Source organism: Phycodurus eques, chromosome 3 (assembly GCF_024500275.1).
Source record: "Phycodurus eques isolate BA_2022a chromosome 3, UOR_Pequ_1.1, whole genome shotgun sequence".
Lineage (NCBI taxonomy): Eukaryota > Metazoa > Chordata > Actinopteri > Syngnathiformes > Syngnathidae > Phycodurus > Phycodurus eques.
In genome coordinates this window covers 13181522-13203564 of record NC_084527.1, presented here as the reverse complement: position 1 = coordinate 13203564, position 22043 = coordinate 13181522, and the positions used below count along the sequence as shown (strand labels likewise).

Here is a 22043-nt window from a genome sequence, read left to right as displayed (position 1 = left end):
TGCCGCCCGCTAGTTTACAATCACTGTCAAAAGGTCTATACTTAAATAAGAATACTACATTGTGTATTCAACTAACTTTTTAAACATCACGACCGAAGTTGCCGTTTGTTTATGCTGCATAAAGCAATCACATGTAGCCACGTTAGCAGCACTGCTAACCGTCAGTTTTTTTTAGGCTATAAACCATACAATAAACCACTTTAAATTCAAAATACATCATTTTTCCTATTCTGGGTCTTTATCTTGAAAGCTCGTTAATATGGACTCTCTTGAATGTATTTGCACTCCAGTATGATATTTATATTTGTTGTTTCATCAAAATATAAAATATTTCATCAATATATAATATTTATAGAATACAACCAGATTTTAATTTTTTTATTTTAAATATATATATATATTATTGGCATAGCGGCCATGGTAGCACATCTGCCATAATGTTATTTTGGGTATTTGCTGGTTTAAGCATAATTCAAGACTTTTTAAGTCCACTGCAATTAAATGTAAGACGTCTCATTCACCAAATGTGCACACTACGAAAGCTAAATTTTACATCATTTTTATACAAAATAACGCTATTTTTTACAGTGATTGAAGCTTTCAGGTAGCACAATTTACTAAATATTTAATGTGACTTCCTCAACAGTCGAGCAATAGCAAGAACCTCCCTCTATTACACTTTAAAGTGATGGAGCCCTGACAATCATTGCTACCACTTGAATCTGACCCACTAATTACCTTTATATTATGTGAAAGCTCACTAAAAAAAAAAAGTGGTTGCCCGCAACTTTAGCTCAGTATTGTACAGTATTACCCCATGACAGCATAACTCTCAGCAAAAAGCGGCTGCTTTAAGACAAACTTTGCAGTAAGGATGTCTGGAAAAGAATCAAAGTCTGCAGATGATTTGAATCACTTTGATGCGGTGAAGAGATGATTGAGCCCACTGTGTGTAATATACACACTCTGCATTCCACGCCTCCATTGCACTTCCACTGCTTTTGATTATTCGTGCTATGCAGTGCCTCTCAGCTCAGGCCGGTGAGATTAGTCATCATCTGTCCCATCTGTTGTGTTTATTCATAGGGCTCATTTGTTTACTCGCTGGCTCACATCCGATCGCTGTGGCCAGGGGGATTCCTTGAGTACAGACGTGGTCATATCCTCTCATTTGAACCAGTGATTAATTACATTTGTCATTAATAGCTTCGATGAACAACACCATTTCTTAAGTTATATAATAATTTCATAACTGAATGAAAGGGGAAAAAATGCCCTGACATATCAAAAGGATACAGTATATGTATGTCAAAAAAATAAAAAAATGGACTGAATGTTTTTATGTCAATCTGTTGACCATCACCTTTTCTGTGTCTTTAAATAACATTATACAATTGTATTGTATCTCCTAACATTTATACACCCTTTTCTTAACCATTGTGGAAAACATAATCTGGTCAAGGAGAGATAAAAAGGTTCTTCCTTTCAAACATAGGAAAAGACAACACTGTTTAAAATGAATGCGAATCCACTTTTCCTTATCAAAGTCATCACTCGACGGTGAGTATTGGTGACTCAGTCTCTCGTCTGAAACTAACCATTTTCTGAAGATTGACTATAAAAAGCCCTCATTCATATATTTCAAGATGGTTACCGCCAACAATGAGGATATCCTAAGAGGCTAAAGTGGAAATTCACTGTCCCCAGTAGTCTTTCTTAAATGTGAAGTTGGCATTTTATTTTATTATAGCGTAGATTATGGGCAACAAAAATAACTATTATGATGTTGTCTTATACAACCCCAATTCCAATGAAGTTGGGACGTTGTGTTAAACATAAATAAAAACAGAATACTATGATTTGCAAATCATGTTCAACCTATATTTAATTGAATACACTACAAAGACAAGATATTGTTAGCAAATAATCATTCACTTAGAATTTTATGGCTGCAACACGTTCCAAAAAAGCTGGGACAGGTGGCAAAAAAGACTGAGAAAGTTGAGGAATGCTCATCAAACACCTGTTTGGAACATCCCAGGCTAATTGGGAACAGGTGGGTGCCATGATTGGGGATAAAAGGAGCTTCCCTGAATTGCTCGGTCATTCACAAGCAAAGATGGGGCGAGGTTCACCTCTTTGTGAACAAGTGCGTGAGAAAATAGTCGAACAGTTTAAGGACAATGTTCCTCAACGTACAATTGCAAGGAATTTAAGGATTTTGTTATCTACGGTACATAATATCATCAAAAGGTTCAGAGAATCGGGAGAAATCACTGCATGTAAGCGGCAAGGCCGAAAACCAACATTTAATGACCGTGACCTTCGATCCCTCAGGCGGCACTGCATTAAAAACCGACATCAATGTGTAAAGGATATCACCACATGGGCTCAGGAACACTTCAGAAAACCAATGTCAGTAAATACAGTTCGGCGCTACATCCGTAAGTGCAACTCTACTATACAAAGCAAAAACCATTTATCAACAACACTCAGAAACGCCGCCGGCTTCTCTGGGCCCGAGCTCATCTAAGATGGACTGATGCAAAGTGGAAAAGTGCTCTGTGGTCCGACGAGTCCACATTTCAAATTTGGGCAACGAGGAAAAGAACCATGCGGACTGTTATGGACGCAAAGTTCAAAAGCCAGCATCTGTGATGGTATGGGCTGTGTTAGTGGCAATGGCATGGGTAACTTACACATCTGTGAAGGCACCATTAATGCTGAAAGGTACATACAGGTTTTGGAGAAACATATGCTGCCATCCAAGCAACGTCTTTTTCATGGACGCCCCTGCTTATTTCAACAATACAATGCCAAACCACATTCTGCACGTGTTACAACAGCATGGCTTCGTAGTAAATGAGTGCGGGTACTAGACTGGCCTGCCTGCAGTCCAGACCTGTCTCCCATTGAAAATGTGTGGCGCATTATGAAGCGTAAAATGGAGGTACACCCTGGTGGAGGTACACCCTGGACTGGTTCCCATGCAGCCAATCGCAGGGCACATACTGTATGTATAGACAAATAATAGGAGACAATTTAGAGTCTTCGATGAAACTAATCTAGAAAATTACCACACAAGCACAGGGAGAACATGCACACTCCACAAAGGACAACCGGAGTGGGTATTCAACCTGAACTTTAGAACTGTGAGGCAGATGTGCTAACCACTAGTTCAGTGTCTTAAATAGAATCGATAAATTAATATTTTTTCATCCTGTTTTGCTGCCAAGAGCAAGATATTCCTTGTGTTGTTCTCATTGTTATTGTTTGTCTGTGTATTGGCACACAAACAGGTCAGTGATTCATTGGCTTTGAGAACCCGAATGGCGGTGCGTGAATCGATCAGACTTGTTTTTGTCTTTTCAATCGTTCAGTCCATTTCACATCAGGGCAGTTTTGGCATATCAAGCCGTGTGTGCAAAAATACAACAACAAAATGCTATGGGCTGCTTTGCGGTCGCAGGGAAAGCATGAAGCCAAGGTTGCAGTCCAACAAACAATTTAACAAACACAACCGTGTGGAACCATTCAGTAGTCAACCCGAGGAACCCAAAAGAATGTCTTGCATGAGACAAAGTAAACGTTCATTATGTAAAGCAAATTAGCTCTGGCTTCCTCCATTACTGAGTTGTGTGCTTTAATGGAGGCAGAATTTACTGAGCCTGCGCTGTTTTGACTTGTGGCCTTTTTCACACACAATTATCTTCCTAACTGGAAACTGCAGCTGTCTGTAAGAAGGAATTTCTTGGCAAATGGATGCCCAAAAGGCACATCTTTCATTTAAAAAAAAAAAAAAAAAAAAGATTCCTAATTAAGCCAGTTGAATATAGGAGGACTAGCAACTCTGTGGCGCTTTTCTACAGAAAAACTTAAATGTGACAAGTGTCTTCTGAATGCTGATTATTGCATTGGACCTCTGTGATGTGTAGTGAGCAAAAGTGTCAACTGTAATAAAACAACATTGTTCAGAATGTGGATGGCCCAAATTCACGTAATTATCATGAGGATGGGTTGCCGTCAAGTACTGACTGAGCGTCAATAACATGGTGAAACATGACACGTTATTAAACTAACAGTAAACAGTATTTTGCAGTAATTGCAGTCAAACCCACTGTTGTCATTTACATTTTAATAAGCAAATGTAAAATCCTCAAATGTAAACCGTTGCCTTCACACGTATTTACAAGCAAAATTAATCAATCAAAACCTCCAAACACACACATATACATACATATCTAGTACATAATGCATACATATATCGACAGTACGATTCAGCTTTACTGATGCCATGTCTGCCCCGCAAGTTGAGTGTGTTGTCGAAAAGATCGCAAGCGGCGCCCATCAGTTAATTTTTAAGAGTCAGGGGGGGGGAAAAAATGTTTATTTGAAGTGCTGCGTTATTTTGTTTCATTGAGGCACATCACCTATCAGAGCTGAGTGCACAATTTGAGGTAACTCACTGGCCACAACATCAGGTGCAACTGCACAATGTAATGAGATCTAATACATGATCATCAAGTATATCAAGAATACTGCTTTTACAAAGTTAATATGGACCAATTTCAGAAAGGCATTAACTGCTGGCTACTTCAGCTACATGAGAAGGTTCTTTAAAAAAATTTAATAAATTGCATTATAGCGACGTGATGCACTGGAGTTCTACACCAGTCCAAATTATAATAACAAATGTATCTATGATAATAAAACAGTACTGATACTTGATTGGATCTCACTAAAATGTGTAGGTGTACCAGTGTACCAAGATAAAAACAAGCGCACAGACTTACAAGTATTTGTATAAAAAGAAGATTCCCTCCCTGAATCCTTAGCACAATAACAACTTAAGTAATGTAATGAGGTCACACTGGCTCATGAACAGGCTTAAAACACAGATATACAGAGACACCTCATCGAGGTGAATTGTGGGTGTCCATTATTAAACAAAATAAAAGATGGACAATATAGATAATGGAGTTATTACCATTGAAATGATGCCTCTTAGTTGCGCGTGTTGTTGTCTTTGTGCTTGATGAATAGGTGGAAGAAAAAAAATGGCTGGCCAGGACTTGTTGACATTTTCACGAGTCTGATTAAAGCACTTGAGATGCCCACTTGATTGATACTAGTAATTTGAAGACAAAAGGAGAGCAAAATGAAGAATGGACAGAAATGTAAAGGGGGAGAGCATGTGGGAGACATCAACAACTGATGGGATGGGGGGGGGGAACACAGCATTGGGAGAAATAAAAGAATGAAATACCGACAGAAGAAACATGAAGACAGCAAAAGACACCACATCTCTTCCTCACTAATTTCAGTATGCCGGTCTATAGAGAAGCTCCCTGGAGGCCAATCTACGTTTCAGCTCCTTCCACAACAGTTCTCTCTCCTTTTGGGCACCCTTCATGAAGCCTCGGTTCTCCTGGGCTCTGCGACTCAGGTAGGGCATCACCTCGTTCACTGGGCCGTAGGGGACATACTTGTAGACGGGGAAGCCTGCTTGGCCTTGGGTTGCAGATAAAGTGATGGGAGACAACGGGAAAATGTCAGGTTCATTCTGTGTGGAGTTTCTCACTGGATTCTTCCAATGACATGTTTTCTGCACATGTAAATGAGAGTGTGCATTGTTAGCTGTCTTAGTCTGTCATCCCTGCGACTGACAGGAGATCCGTCGAGGGTGTCGCCGCCGCCTTCCCCAAATCAGATGGGATGTGGCGTAGTTTCTAAAAGGCTGTGTTCCCACATTAGAAAATATCAATGTGTGGTTCATTACGGACTCAAAATTGACCGTCGGTGTAATTGTGAGTGGGAATGGTTGTTTCTCGATGTGTGCCATGCGACTGGCTGGCAACCACTGCAGGGTCTGTCAGCTAATGTTTTTTTTTTTCAGGCTTCTGATTGGGCCACACGTGCTGGAGAATAAATGTGTTCTCTTTCTATTTCAAACCCTGTTAGGTGTGGACGTAAATCATTTTGACCCCCGATGTAGGAATATGTCCAGAATTTATTAGTTTTTTTTTTTATTATTATTATTTTTTTAAATATCCATGTGCTCCACTCTTCTATATCAGATATAATAAAAGTCCTGGGTTTCAAAGCCTCGCCGCACTGGCTGTTTTGTCCCTTCAGAAAACCACAAAAAAAACCACGTCTTACACGAATGCAAGACCCTTTCAAGTGGAGCAGACATCTTCCCGATGCCGCTGCTTTTGTGTTTGATTGACAAACAACAAGGCGAAAACCGACAGCGGCGGCTCACAGAGACAACTTGTCAATGCCAAGGTGACTCACTTAATATGTCAATGCATGGGCTTGTGGTCACGCTGCTAATTCTCACAAGGCAGAGTTTGCCATTAAACCATCCATCCCATTAAGATTTCGGAGGGGAACGTAAGGTAAGCTGTGACTTCATGTGTGTGTTTTGCTCACCCAGTGGGAAGCTGATCTGATCACACATGCCCAGGAGCTGGCCAAAGAACACTTTGTTTTCCCTGGGCAACAGAGCCAGCTCATTCATTCTGATGGCCAGATAGAAAAGAAATTAATAAAAGATGAGCATTTATAAAGATTCAGACGAGGATGACCAGAAGTGAAAATATACCTCCATAATGTGTGTTTCACTGTGGCCTCATTATGGGAAGCAACCATAATGTTGGCGTTTCTGTTAAGAGCAATCTCATCCAGCACGAAATCCAAACATCTGGATATATGAATAAACACACACACACACAAATATTTACTGTCACTATGACATTTTGAGGTTACCAATGATGCGTAATAAACTAGTTTGCACAGCGGTGTAAGAATATGTCGTCACGCTGCGCAAGAAGGAAAGCTCAGTTACAACTGTACTTTCTGTTCATTTGATTGTTTTAAATTTATACCCTACAAGTGTTTTTCATACAAATATTTTCTATGATTAAGACATTGTCCATCACATTGTGCATCATTTGTAACTTCACAATGAACTAGTTTGCACAGCGGCATAAGAATACTTGGTCACACGGCATAGAAGGCACACTCAGTTATCGCCCTATTTACTGTTTTTTATTTTATTTTTTTAAAACTTTAATGATAAGTGGTGCCATCTATACTAAAAATCGTAATGGTTGCCGAGGTGACATTGGTATTGTTTTTAACCAAAAACACTATTGTTGAAAGATCAAACTCCTACGCGTACCTATGGTACGTTCTGTTGGTGGTCTCGTAGTCAGGGTTGATGGGGTCCTCATAGTCAAACTCCAAGGCCCTTTCCCGCTCCTGGCGCATGTAGGCCCCTCGCACCAGCTTGGCAGCAAAGTGCCAGCCCTCACGTCGCGATAACACAACATCCAAAGTAATGTTGTCAAAAGCATCCTGTGTACAAACACTGAAGATGATCAAATCTAGATCTCACAGCACCTTTACAACTGCATAATGTTACAACTGTGATATTGCTTTCTGACCTTCAAATAGCATTGGTAGGTGTTGAAGATGACTGGCTTATCTTTGTTGTAAATCTTCTGCATATCCAGTGTTAGTCTGCGAATGGCCGGCTGCATGTAGGTCTGTTCTGCATCCACCATCAAGCGGACGCCGTTTTTTACGGCGTGCTGTGATTAAAATAAATGGATAAATAATAATAATAATCACTATTTGTTACCACTATGTTTAACACACACTAATACTGTGCAATCAGGCTCTGAGAGATTACTTTTGCTAAAATATCCATGCGCTGCAATATCCTCTTCATTTGTCCCTCCTCCTCTGCAGTGAAGTCTTGCAGTAGAGGCTCCAGTTCACCAAGCTGACCAAACAAGCAATAGGACTATTAAGACACTAATGGGCCCTAATGGAATGACAAAGACAAGGTAGTGATTAACTCCTGATCATTCGCTAACAGGAATTGTGATTTGGTTAGTATAATAACCTCCCCCAAGCACAAAGGCAGAGGGTATTGTTTTGTCAATTGGTTTGTCTGGATCCTGCAAAAATTGCAGAACCATTTTCCACAAAACTTTTCAGTGAGAATCTAAATAAAGCTTGAATTAAAATTTTATCTTTAGTCCATGTTAAGACAGTTATGGGATTTCACCCATGCCCCAGAATGAAAATAGTACATTCAACCCCCGCATTTCTTAAGGGTAGGGATCGAGCCCTGCCGTGAATATCAAAAATCTGACAATGTGACTGATCTATCAAATAACTGACAGACCCCCTCTACATAAAGGGGTTTGTAATTGCTAGATGCCAGCAAGCACTTAAAACTGAGAGGATCATAAAGCATCAGCACCTTGCATCTACCATGTACACAATTATGAACCCATGTTAGGAGTTACAGGAGTTAAATTATTCAGCACAAACAAATCATGTCCACATGAAGCTTATCAATGTTATTAGCTATCATTCTAGCCTTAATAACATGCTAGCACAAACTGATCTGACATCACATATGGGCAAACAAATATGCGCACCAGCACTTTGCACAAATGGTATTAATTCATTAAACTCAGCTTTTGGGATTTACTATACAAACGAAAGTAAATGATGGGGAATACAAGCAAATTGTAACGGCTAAGTAGACTACATGGAGTATTAGTAGCTGAGAGAAACACGAACAAGCAAATTTCCTTTCTGACTATGCACAAGGTACATTCAAGGACCAAAATAAAACACTATCAAGGAATTAAGCCCAACAACAACACCGATATTCCACTAGGCGGGACCAAAGTAATGCCTAAATTCCTCTGGCCTGTGGGGAAAAAAACAGCAAATAGGTAAGATTTTCTGTGAATAACGCAGGACAGGCTCAAAAAACAAAAAATCTGTAAATATCCAAATTCACAGATCCTGACTCGCGACTGCGGGGATTCACTGTACAGTTCCTGGCACAAATGAAAATGGTCCCTCTTCCATGCACTCCCTTTAGCTCACTGAAAGGGGGCTCTTAACACCAGTTTAAGCCCCAGCCCACTGCTATAACTTCACAAAACTTTGTCCAGGGGGTGGTGAAGGGACTATTGTAGAACTCAAAACATCTAAGTGAGGATCTAGATAAAGGTAGAAATACAGGGATTTATTTTCATTTTGAGTCACTTTCGCATAAATGGAACAGCCCAGGATGTCCAGATTTGCCCATTCGAAGCATCTCATGTCATCCATGTCATGAAAGAGAGAGATGGACAAATGAACACAAGAAAGGGAAAGGTACTGTATTTCATCATGACTGACCTGAACATTTGGGACCACAAGCAGTTCCGCCAGGTTTGCTCTGTCATCGAAAAGGCTGTCCCAGTCAAGGAGGTCAAAAGTGCTGCCAAAACAGAGCGTCAGAAATATAGCCAGCACCCATTTAAAGTTGCTGTTTTTTCAGCAGTTTATGTTTTAGCTACGTGATCATCGTGTCCCACTGCTTTACCCCAAGACATATTAGATTTGTCCCCCTCCACAAACATTTTTTGTGTGCAGAAACTAAGTCACAGATTAAATTTGATGCAATTGAAATTGTGTGTGTTTGTAACAGTTGTTATCTCAGTATGGTTCAAAAATGGTCTTGCTTTCTTCATGGTATCTGATTGGGTAAGGAAGCTGCATTTAAGGCTTTTTAGGAATACAACAGATGCTATTACAATGTAAACTTTTACAAATGAGAGATATTCTTACAATATTCATACTTACCCTGAAGTTTTCTCCCTCTGTGCAGTCAGCACACTGTAGAAGTCCCCATTTGCACCCACACTGCTCAAACATTCCTTTAATGCATTAGCATTAAAAGTACAGTACTTTATCAACACAACAAACATTGTGTCTAGAACAAGCTCAATATGAGAAGAAGCAAGTCACCTGCATCTGTTTAAGATCCAACTTTTGCTCTAAGACATCAACGCCATCTTTACCCTGCATGGATGCCAGGAAGCTGAAAAATCGCTGCCATTTCACCAGGACTTCAGAGAACTGGAGCTTGGAGAACAAACGTACTAGATGAGCACAATGCTACAACAAGACGAGTGATTATATTGACGCATTGATGTCGTCCAGCTGAAACATCTCACCAGAAACTGAGGTCGTCCCAGAGCGGTCATTTTGATGGCAGAGAAGCCATCCATTGAACTCCCACCTATTGTAGATGTTAGATAGACATTATTTTAGTACAATACTAGTATAATTCATTTTTTACGACTCGGGTGAATTTAGGGGCGCTCAACTCCCAGTTGCAATGTTAAACATGTTTTAAATTGCAATTGGTACATACATAGCGCAATAAGAATTCTCATTACCAAGAACACATTTTAGTTGGAAATTACTATCGTTTTAATTAATATTTGATTACGCTGCTTAAAAACCTATTTAATCGTTTTCGCTTATGATAGCACGTACCCAGTTAGGTATGCATCATGTAATTTATCATTTTTATTTTTATTATTTTTTTTTAAATCAGCCTAATGACTCAATGTCTAAAATTATTCAGAATTAATTATCACTGACTTTAAAACATCTCACAAAAAGTTAAACTTTTATGATTGAGGGCTTTTCCAAATTGTCGCTTCAAGGCAATGGTACTTCCCGGTTGAGAAACCTACGGACCCCAGGAGCTAAAATAGAAAATAAATAGATATTTTATTCATCCTGTGAGGAAAATTAAGGCTAAGAAAATGACCTCTAGCAAACTAGCTTGTGTTTTTAGAAAACGCACCACTGATTATGTTTCATAAAATCACAACCTAAAATTGATTCAAACGAGACATGTACTACCTGAGGAGTGGAGGATATATATGACAACACATCAGCTATTGCGTTGCATTCTGGGACCAGTCTCATCAGCTATGTATGCATTATACACTAATTGGACAATTTATTCATTGAACATTGTTTTACATATCTTTTAATAGGTAGAGAACCTCTGTTCGCTTACCAGATGCCTCAATACATTTAATGAATGTTTCCATATGTTGGTCGCATTTGCTCTCATCTGCATAGAAATATGTTTGAGATCCACCAAACGTATCTTTGTAGTCCTCACCTGGTGGTGACAACAAAGGTGCAAGCTTGCAATCACACAGATTCATAAAATTAGGTACACTTGCACAAACAGTATAAAAAATCTATATCACAAGACAATACAGCTCAATTTTCAACAGTGGTAGTTATTATTATATTGTGAATGCTGTGCCACAGCAGTGAGCAAGAAGCAGCAGGACAAGATTATAATACAAGTCCTAAAGAAAATATCTACATACTGTAAATACAGCATACACTACTGAATATAGAGCATAAGGCAATATGATTGAAATAGTAGAAAGGAAATGGCAAAGAAGGTAAACAAGAGTTCACAAGTCCTGGCTCTCCGAAGATTATTATTGCTGTCCAATGAAACACGTCCATCATTCCATTCATTCATTTTCTATCCCAGCTGACTTTGGCCAGTATACTGTGTACACACAGGACTGGTCACCAGCCAATTCCGAGGCACAGGCGAACAAACACCCATTCACACTAATGGACAGTTAAGTCTTCAATTAAACTAACATGCATGTTTTTGTAATTTAGGAGGAAAGTACAGGGTGGAACATGCAATCTCTAGACAGGAAGGCTGGAGTCAAGATTTGAACCCTAAGCCTCAGAACTGCTAGGCAGATGTGCTAACCACTGTGCTTTTTAATCCTTAGTAGTAGGGCTGTGCACGAATCGAGTTAGGATTCGATTGGGCCTAAAAATGCCATTACCAAATCAGAATATTCCGACTGTAATCACACGAATCTTAGAATATTGTCATGTCCTGTGTGAGTTGCCTTGTAATTGTCTTGCTTTGCCGCTCTGTGCTGGCATTTTAGTGCAATCAATTATTTTCTGTTAAATTCCAGCCTCTGGTTTTCATGACACCTTCAATTCATAGTGCACAGTCTGCTGAAAATTGCGTCGCTTCTACAGACATACAGCCGACTCCAGTAACTCCAGTTCTCTCACCATTTCCTCTCACTGTTTGTGCCTAGGAGAAGCGTCCCTTGTGAGTTGTATTCTGCTTTTCTCTAATGTAACGGCTCTAAAGCGCTTAACATAAGCGTAATAAAGCTTAACCATGTCCGAAAACTGCCATCATTCGTCAGCAAAATTTATGTGGACAGCTCTACTCATGCACACTTCAACCTCTGAAAATATCAAAACGATAACCCCAATATGACGGATTTTGTGCACGTTAAGCCTTTTCCTCTCCATAGGCGCTCACTATACAGAAAAAAGCATCTCCTAATGTCCAAAAACTGAAATTCGTTACTGTTAACATGAATAACAAATCAGGATTTATAGTGCTGGTCCAAGCCCTACTTAGTAGGGCTTGGACCAACAAAGTCTTTTTTGTCAGTTTTATTTTCTGGTAAAAATTTGAGCAGATAAAAAGAAACACCTCACAAAATGTTGGAGATACAGTACATGCTTTTAATTGGACCATATGACAATCACTTACCAGCAACCGATAACACCGTACCATAACCAGGAATAAAGTTAGTGCTGTATATTGTGTGAAAGAAAATCAAGTGAGGCGACTGACCTTTCTCTTCACTGGATGCATTTGAGCTAAATGAGAAGAAACAAGAGTGAATTAAGCACTTTCAAAAGTAGAGTTTTAAGGGCTTTATCTCTGTTAAGTGTTTTATTTAGATTGCTTCATCACCATAGTTGTTTGCTAGCAGGACCCTTTATAGCGATTTAGAGGGGAAGGGCAAGGATTCAGGATTCTTTTTTTACACTATTGCAAAGATTGCAAGGACATTTGCCTTAATCCTAATGACAAAATGGAGGTACGGTACATGCTGGTGGTGGGTACTTGTGAAGGTGTGAACAATGTGAGTTACATTGTCAAGTCAGTAGCACTGCCAGCCCACTCTGTAGCTGAGGCCTATTTGAAGCGAGTCAAGGTGAACGAGTTCAGAGTTGCGATCCACACACGTTTGTCACCTGTCGTCTTATCACAGTCAATCTTCAAAATCTTGCGTCGAGCGCGAGATCTCTATTGATTTTGAAAGATCTAATCCAAGGTATTTGAGGTCAGACTGCTAAGTGATGTCAAATTACTGTACATTGGCTAAATTTACACTGCAGGTCTGCAGTGGATATGGAAAGTCTACACACTCCTCTTCAAATGCCAGATTTTTGCGATTTATAAAAAAAAAAAAGAGAGAGAGAGACCAAAATAAATCTTTTGAAAACATTTTCCACGATGAATCTGACCTATAGCCTGTACAACTCAATTGAACAGAACACAAATATTTCATTTTTATTAGAGTTGTACAGGTTATAAATTCACATATTAGTGCGTGTAACATTTTTTAATTATTTATCTTTACTCTCTCTTTACTCTTTTACTATTTTTACTTATATTTAATATCGATGTTTCCAATTACTAAACACTTGAAACAGCCCTCACGTAAACAACTACACAGCATCAGGCAATGACAACAGTCCTACCATCCATTTTCTACACCACTTCAAGCACACATTGAAGGAGTATAATCCAGTCCAACCATTTCTACAGGAGTCAGATTGGCAGCTTCTTCTTTTTTTATGCTGCCATTATCCATATCCTAAATCACTGACTTGGAAGCAAAAAATAATAATTTGACTGTGGTCACTTGAAATCCTTTCTACAGTAACCTACTTGAGATTGAATTGAAAGAACATTTGCCAGTTCCATCTGAGTAGCACAATCCACTTTATCCCAGTTGCTTCAAGACACGATTAATCAACAATTCCACACGATGATACCATGTAAAACATGATGTTTTGAGATGGACCATAGAAGTAATTATGCAATGTATGGAAAGGTTAAACTTTAAGTCAGCTGTCAGCGTACGTCAGCATCACTAAAACACATACACACTGCAAGCTTTTATTCTGTCCTTCATTAAACTAAACGTTTGAAATGGAAAAGGTCAGCGTTACTATGAGAATTAACCTGACAACTCCATCTGTCTTGTTGAGTGTAAATGTAATTAGGAGAGAAAAAAACTCAGTTAGTTAGTTCAAAGCCATCATGCATGGCTTTTGACGCGCTCCAAATAGTGTGTCCTTGCTGCTGCTACTTCTGTCCGGACACAGCGTTCACATGCTTTTACATGATGTCATATCAGCCGCGTGCTCCTCATGTGACATAATTCCTAACAAGTGAGACATGCTCTTCAGTAGCCAATCACAGGAGTGATATATTTGCTGTATGGTTTTGGCATCAAACAAGGATGAAATACCATTAAAATGTTCCCATTTACAATAAGCCTGTGCCATTAGTAGTGGGTAATTTTGCATTAGGGTCAAAATCCAACAGATAAAGCTAAAGTAAATGCCTGTGTGGATTAGTGCCATTGCGACAAATTATTATTATTATAACACTTATTATTATTTCAATCCAAGGAACAATAATTTCTCCAATTCCTTCATGTTCCAGACTAAAAGGTGAACAGGAAAACATATTTTCGTAAAATTTTGAGTTGCATAAAAAAATAAAACGTTGACTTTTCATTATTTTGTTTATTATTTATGATTATTATTCCTCCCACATCCCAAAGACATGCATGGCAGGTTAATTGAAAACTCTAAATTGTCCCTCGGAATGAAAGTAAGTGTGAATAGTTGTTTGTTTAAATGTGCCCTGCGATTGGCTGGCAACCAGTTCAGGGTGTACCCCGCCTCCTGCCCGCTGTTAGCTGGGATAGGCTCCAGCATGCCCGCGACCCGAGTGAGGATAAGCGGTAGAAAATGGATGGATGGATGGATGTATCATGATTATATTTTATATATTGATATATTGAAAGGTGGTGAGTGGGTAGCACATCCGACTCACAGTTCTGAGGTTGGGGTTTAAATCTGCACTCCGGCTTCGAGTTTGCATGTTCTCCCCTGTGGTTGGTGGGTTTTTACCGGGTACTCCAGCTTCCTCCCCTCTTTCAAAATATATGTTCTTATGTTAATTAAATACTATATTGTGTAGGCTCCCACTCACTAGTGAGTAAAAGCGGTATAGAAAAATGGATGGATGCATATCTACTGGTAGATTGATATTTTATATCTGTGTAATTTTTATATTCCATACATCATTATGTTTGAATGTCAAGGTATATATTGTATTTGATTATTTAAATAAAATTTTTTAAATGCTATTGTGTGGAAAAAGTTTTCATAAAAATATTTTTTTACCAAGAATTTGTCACTTTTGCTCAACCAATGTATATATAATAAGGCCACTGAATTCAGTTTTCCCAGTACAATATGATTGTTGCTAAAACTATTTTGTGAGTAATACGCAGATATTTGTGGAAATACAGTAGTACAACTTTCTTACTACATTGGTGTCTGTGGATCCTCCTCCTGGATGATGTCCTCTTCCACACTGTAGTCCAGCACGGAGCCCACACCAAAGGCCAGATTCTTCTGGATGAGCGGCCTGATGGTCATGTGATCCTCGCCGGCCACAAACTGGCCATAAAACGTCATCTTCATCAACTGATCAAAGCCTTTCTGCCCCAACACCTTTTTACCGAAATCCATTATCTGAGCAGGGAGAGACAGGGTGATGTAACCCTTTCATGAATCATTTAAACACATTCAGTTTGGCTAGTTGGAAAGAACTACTGCAGGTATTGCATTTTTTCGCTCAGCTTCACAGTTTATTGAATATTCTAACATTGTGGGTGCCTGTGTTGCCTCATCAGGAGTATTTGACAACACTTAGATGATGGAAGGCGCTACGGAGCTCATGTCAGTCACAATGTCCCTACAGTGGCAGGTTCTGTCTCGGCAAGTTTTGAAAGGAACCGTCTAGTCTGACAAGACTGGTTGTGCAAAACTTTTAAAGCAGCGATACATGTCTTTATTAAGAAGGGAAGCTTCTTTGCAAGTCTCAAGGCAGAAATTCCTCTAAAACAGGGACACATAAAGAAAGGCAGCCCATTTAACTCACCTTGTAAAGTCAAAGGTGATAAGCGTGAAAGGGAAGCCTTTTTAAATCTCTATAATATATTATATACAGTATGTCTTATGAATGCAAAATAATACTACCTGCAATTTCTGGGATAATCGCCAGCTTCAAAGTGACCTTTGTGTAGAATGAGATGTAGAGTGGCACCTCTGAAACCTATCGCAATCCATTCACTTCCCTCCATCCATTTTCCGTACCGCCTCTCCCCACTCAGGTCGCGGACGTGCTAGAGCCTATCCCAGCTGACTCTGGGCAAGAAGAAACTGGTCGCCAGCCAATTGCAAGGCACATATGAACAAACAACCATTCGCACTCACATTCACACCTACGGGCAATTTAGAGACTTCAATTAACTTACCACACGTTTTTGGAACGTGGGAGGAAACCGGAGTGGGGAGAACATGCAAACTCCACATAGGCGAGGCCGGATTTGAACCCCGGTCCTCAGAACTGTAAGGCAGATGTGCGAACCAGTTGTCCAACATGCCACCCCATTCACTTCCAATGTGCTAAATTTTGTAAAGACACTGTAAAGTGAATTGAGAGAATAGTTTGGAAATATATATACATGCCCACAGCATTTGAGAGTGGAGAGAACGGCTTGATTTTTCACAATTTTGAAGCCTCATTTTATATACTTAGCATTATTTTAAATCAGCATTCTTCTTTGTGGTGTGTGAAATTTTAAAAAAATTATATTTTACAGGGACTTTAACCCACTTCTCAGAATAGTTGGCAGGAATTTCGGCCCATTCCTCCAGACAGAACTGTTGAGCCAAGCATGCTAGCACATGCCTTTTCATAAATTCATAAATTTTCAGTAGGATTGAGATCAGGACTGCGATGGCCACTCCAAAACCTTTACTTTGCTATCCTTAAACGACTATGTAACCAGTTTGGCAGTATGCTTGGGTGAAGTGTCCTCTTGGAAGACCCATTTGCACCCAAGCTTCTTTCCACGTGATGCCATCTATTTTGTGAAGCGCACCAGTCCCTCTTGAAGCAAAACAACCCCACAACATGATGTTTCCAACGCTGTATTTAAAAGTTGTGATGGTGTTTTCAGGCTTGCAAGCTTCTCTCTTTTTCCTCCCAAAGCAAAGATGCTCATTATGGCCAAACAGTTATATTTTGGTTTCATCAAACCACAGGACGTCTCCAAAAATATATGTGCTTGTCCCTTTACAAACTGTAATGTATTTCTTTTGGAGAAATTGCTTATTCCTGCCAGAGTGGCCTTAAAGCCCATGTCGATATATAACTCGTTTCACTGTGGATAATGACATTCTTTCCACTTTCAGCCAGCATTTTCACAAGTTCTTTTGTTTTTGTCCTTGGGTTGATATGTACATTTCAAAAGCACATTCATCTCTGGGACAAAGAACCTGTCTCCTTTCTGAGTGGTATCATGGGTGGGCAATCCCATGGTGTTTATACTTGCATATAATTGAACAGATGAATGAGGTGCCTTCAGTCATCTGGAAATTGCACCCAAGGATGAACCGCACTTGTGCAAGTCCACAATGATTTTCCTGATATCTAGGTTGAGTTCTTTTGACTTTCCCACAATGTTACTCAAAGAAGCAGTGTGCTTCCATTGTGTCTTCGAAGACATCCACAAGTGTGTCTCTAATGAACTCAAATGTTGTCAATAAAGACATGAGTTGACCTAAAACGGGAAAAGAAGTCTGTTTTTATCTCAGACAGTGAGAAGAAGAAAAATGTCTTTTTATATTGTGTTCGTCAACTTCTGGTTTCAACTATATGTTAGGTTCATTGAAGACTAAATAATGTGAATGTGAGTGTGAATGGTTGTTTGTCTGTATAAGCCTTGTTTGTCTATATTGACCGCCGACCAGTTCAGGATGTGACCAGTTCAGGATGTACCAGGCCACTGTTCCAAAATGAGCTGGGATAGGCTTCAGCTCACCCACGATACTAATGAGGACAAGCACTTTATAAAATGGGTGGCTGTTGGAGATGCTCGTCTACTTCCTGACTACTGTCAAGATGCCCTTGAAATAACATACAAAAGCGATTAAGCCCTAAAGTTGAGGATCTGTTTAGTTTCGGCTGTACAGTTAATTCTACTCTGGTTTTATTAGTACTAATATTGTATTAAGGAGCAAAGACAAAGGTGTGCCGATGTAGCAACAGCCTCTGTTCTGTTGTTTCCATTAAATGTTTCCTCTCCCACAGAAAGGTACCAAAAGAAACCACACAAAAAAGCAAAGTTATGCTGAGACCTTTCATGACATACCTGACATTCCTCCTCTAGGCATATTGTTGCTGTTAACGTTCAACTTTTCTAGGTTCCACTCTATAGAAAATGGATGAACTGAGGAACCTGTGAATGAAACCAAAGTGATGTTGTGTCGTGGCCAGTCATCCTGTATAACACTGACGAGAGGGTGACGATAAATGAAAGCAACAAGCGCTCCACATACAGGGGCGCTGGCTTGCCTGTAAAAACAAGTTGTAATTTGAGAGGTGAGAGTTACATGCTAGCCCGAGGCTCGCACGCAACTGGAGTTGTTTTGCTCATCTCGTGTCTGAAAACAAATCATGAGAATAAATTAGAGTATCTTTTTTTAGCTGTGTCTGAGGAACTGTTACATCATTGATGATGTATCTGTCTTACATATAGTAGAGCAGTTATTGGACTGTTCATTCGGTACAACATCTAGTGAGCTCCAATACAGCAGCTGAATTAAACATGCAAGTGTCAAGCTAAAAAAAAAGCTAGTTTGGATTGAATTTTACAATATCAATATCTATGTTGCATTGAATCATACTGAGAACTGTTTCTAGGTTAGGGTTAGGATTTTATTCTTAATGTTTGCCCTCCAGCTTGCAAGGTAGCCAACTGTTAGAAACGCCTCATACATGATATAGGGATTCACCGATACCACTTTTATTCAGACATGGTAGCGTTCAAGTATTTACATTTGAGTACTCGTCGATACCAAGTACCGATACTTGATCATAACATTACATCTCTCAATTGTGATGAAAATGTGTTTTATTTTAATCAAATATTGTTTCAAAAATTGAACTTATTGAACTAAGTTTTACTAAAACATAACCCTTTTACAAAAATTGAAATTAGATTTAAATTATAGTCATAATTATTATATTAGAATAGATTTTAAAAAATTACTTTGAATTATCGCCACACAACTGACATGGCTCCTACTCCTCCTGCAAAGTTAAGTATGTGTTGCTTCTGTTATGGACGACACCCAGGGGGCAGTGTGCTTGCACGCATGCAGATGACGTAGATTTGATAAAAAGGCACAAAGAACACCGTCACGGCTAAGCTACAGTAATATATGTTGTTTCTTGTATAGTAGAAATAAGATATGCCTGTGGGTGTTGTTATCTCATCTCTCTGTATATGTTGCGGCATCATTTGTGTTCGACTTCATTATTTAAAGGTTGTTTCGTATTTTGTTAGCTTGAAGATAGCTGACTTTTGTCAGAGGTTATGAGTTTTCTTAAATATGCAACGTGCAATTATCGTTATTTTGTGTTCGTTTTACAGTAAACTTCAACTGAATGGGCCAAGGAGGCACGGTGGGCGACTGTTTAGAGCGTCAGCCTCACAGTTCTGAGGACCTGGGTTCAATCCCCGGGCCCCGCCTGTGTGGAGTTTGCATGTTCTCCCCGTGCCTGCGTGGGTTTTCTCCGGGCACTCCGGTTTCCTCCCACATTCCAAAAACATGCATGAATTGGAGACTCTAAATTGCCCGTAGGCATGACTGTGAGTGCGAATGGTTGTTTGTTTCTATGTGCCCTGTGATTGGCTGGCAACCAGTTCAGGGTGTACCCCGCCTCCTGCCCGATGACAGCCGCGACCCTAGTGAGGAGAAGCGGCTCAGAAAATGGATGGATGGATGGATGAATGGGCCAAGTAAAAGCTTGCAGCAAGCACACATTGACTCTTTTTTGAAGAACTGTTTGTTATCTGCCAAACTGCACACTGCAAGCTTTGAGAGGACAGAATAGTCATGTCATGCTCTCGTTATGTGGTCAAGGATGACATGGTCGCAGATGCATTTCAGTCGCTTTATTCTACGAGCGGTAGACTCCCTGACTTGAGCCAACATCTGATCTTTGCGTTCAAGCTTGCTTTCCTTTTGCGCTTTCTTGGATCTTTGTTGACATCAGAACCACCAATAACCCTTTATGGCCACACTCGGAGATGAGAGATGTCGGAGCAATTTTACGAGCACCAGTGCAACGTGCAGTATCGGCACCAATACCGATACTGGTATCTGTACATCCCTAACATGATACATATTGTGCAAATGTACTAATCTGTTGTGTACAGTATGTTATTGTGTTTAGTATGTGTGATAACTATTCTTGTTATTACTAATATTTTGCTTCATGGTCCAAATAATTTTAAGTGAACAGTGGCACTTCCTGTTTCAGAACCATGTAGTACTGTGTAGTATTGAAAGTATAGTAATCTCATCATATATAACAATATTTTGTTTTACGGTGCCTTTAATTTGAAGTTGGCACAAACATTGACACTACATTGGAGGAAAGTGTGGTCAGTATATTGAAGGCCAGGGTTAAGGTTACACGTCGTTACCTCTTGATTCTTCTCAACCAGGAAGTCGTAGGAGCACATCTTGAGAACCAGCAGGCTTCGAAGGAGCTCCAACGAGTCCTTGCTTTTATAAGCCTCTCTGGTCTGCTCAAAGTCCACGGATATCCCACCGCTGGCCCGTCCAGAAATAGCAGAACGTCCTTCTGAGTCAACATGTCGACTTCCGACGTCGACCTGCGTGTGCTGGGCTCGGCTCGCCGCTTTGGTGCCGACGGATATCCGCGGTCTTCGGCCGGTGAGTAGCCGCCGGAGGGGCGCCTCGGCCCGGGCTCGCGTGACAGCTGAAGCCGGCAACATGTGAGTCCAGCAATGGTTCTATCTATCTATGACGCTCCAGCGGGAAGGCACGCTGGAAGCGTTCCTTCGGATGGGAGGCTCCACATCAGTGGGGGAGTGTCTGTGTGACACATTCTTGTACAGAAGTGGTTAGAGTAGCCACAAATTGTACTCAAGTGAGAGTAGACTTACCGAGGAATACTATGAATCATGTGAAAGTAAAAAGTAGTCCGCTAAATAATTGAGGACCATGAGCGAAATGAGTGAAATAACTACTCCAGAACTGAGAAACTACTGAGTACAGACCCTGACAAATATAATTTATCAAAAAAAAGTTACTTAAGTAAATATAAAAGAGTAATGTAGCGTGTTACTAATCACCTTTGCTCATGTAAAGCCTCATTCTGTACTTAAGTAGAATGTATCTCAAAGTAACATAATAAAAGTAGTGTTTCTTCTTGAAAAAAAGAGCAAAGTTCAAATTATGTTGCATTAAAACTACTCTGAAAAGTAAAATGTATCCCAAAATTACTTAATTGTAACAGAGTAATGTAGTGTCTGACAAGAGACATCATCAGTTCATGTAAAGCGTCATTTGTTTATCTAAAATACTACTGATATTTCTTACCCCAAGTCAGCGAGAAAAGACTACAGTTCACCGGCAACCCAAATGTGGACCAGATAAGCTATGGAAATGAATGGATGGGTATTCTTTTTCCAAGGGTTGGGAGAATCTCTCACTGAATGTTTTGAACTCCTGTTTCCATTCCAGTGTCGTATTGAGCAGAGTAATGCTGCCTTTAGAACTTTGCCATAGCGTAGATCTGCGTGGGAGAACTGCAGATGTCATGTTGTACTTCTTTTGACAGCAAACTGCTTGACTAGACAGTCTATCGACAGCTGGTTGTAGCCAATTCCATTTTGCCTCAATTGAATTCTTTCTTCACGGTCAACTGATTGTCATGCACATACTTGTTTATGATCAATGTTGTCAGAGAGGTATCGAGTTAACAATTTTGAGTCTTATTTGACTTTGTTTGCTATACTGCATCGCTTATGTGCACACCCAACAGATTTTATTTACCCCCCCGGCTCAAGTGAAATAGTTTTATGTTTGCATAATTTTGATGATATACAAAGGTTAAGTCTTCCTATTTGAAGATCAGTGAAAAAAGTTATGGCACTGCAAACAGACTT

The 22043-nt window shown here is 39.8% G+C and overlaps 1 protein-coding gene across 3 annotated transcripts; it reads right to left on the bottom strand.

The window, feature by feature from the left end:
• Window positions 1-4161: 4161 nt before the first annotated feature.
• On the bottom strand, window positions 4162-20881 carry prodhb (proline dehydrogenase (oxidase) 1b). Of its 3 annotated transcripts, none has more exons than XM_061673456.1 (14): window positions 20553-20881; window positions 15314-15522; window positions 12530-12555; window positions 10898-11005; window positions 10038-10102; window positions 9829-9945; window positions 9664-9737; window positions 9217-9298; window positions 7700-7792; window positions 7452-7598; window positions 7187-7362; window positions 6608-6706; window positions 6436-6524; window positions 4162-5511 (listed from the first exon to the last, which is right to left on the bottom strand). In XM_061673456.1, exons 1-14 carry the CDS (start codon window positions 20865-20867, stop codon window positions 5321-5323), a joined length of 1791 nt encoding a protein of 596 aa, XP_061529440.1. In that variant the 5' UTR covers window positions 20868-20881; the 3' UTR covers window positions 4162-5320. The 3 variants fall into 3 exon arrangements, with proteins under 3 accessions (XP_061529440.1, XP_061529443.1, XP_061529441.1); XM_061673459.1 differs by lacking the exon at window positions 20553-20881 and adding an exon at window positions 18210-18258; XM_061673457.1 differs by lacking the exon at window positions 10898-11005.
• Window positions 20882-22043: the final 1162 nt, after the last annotated feature.

What these genes read in the sequence shown, in the direction of transcription:
- prodhb (XM_061673456.1), bottom strand. Translation starts at nt 20,867, where the DNA reads ATGTTGCCGGCTTCAGCTGTCACGCGAGCCCGGGCCGAGGCGCCCCTC. An exon ending in TGGTTGAGAAGAATCAAGAG is followed by an intron (nt 15,523 to 20,552) that starts GTAACGACGTGT and finishes CTCCCTGCTCAG; the next exon opens with ATAATGGATTTCGGTAAAAA. An exon ending in TGCATCCAGTGAAGAGAAAG is followed by an intron (nt 11,006 to 12,529) that starts GTCAGTCGCCTC and finishes TGTCACCACCAG; the next exon opens with GTGAGGACTACAAAGATACG.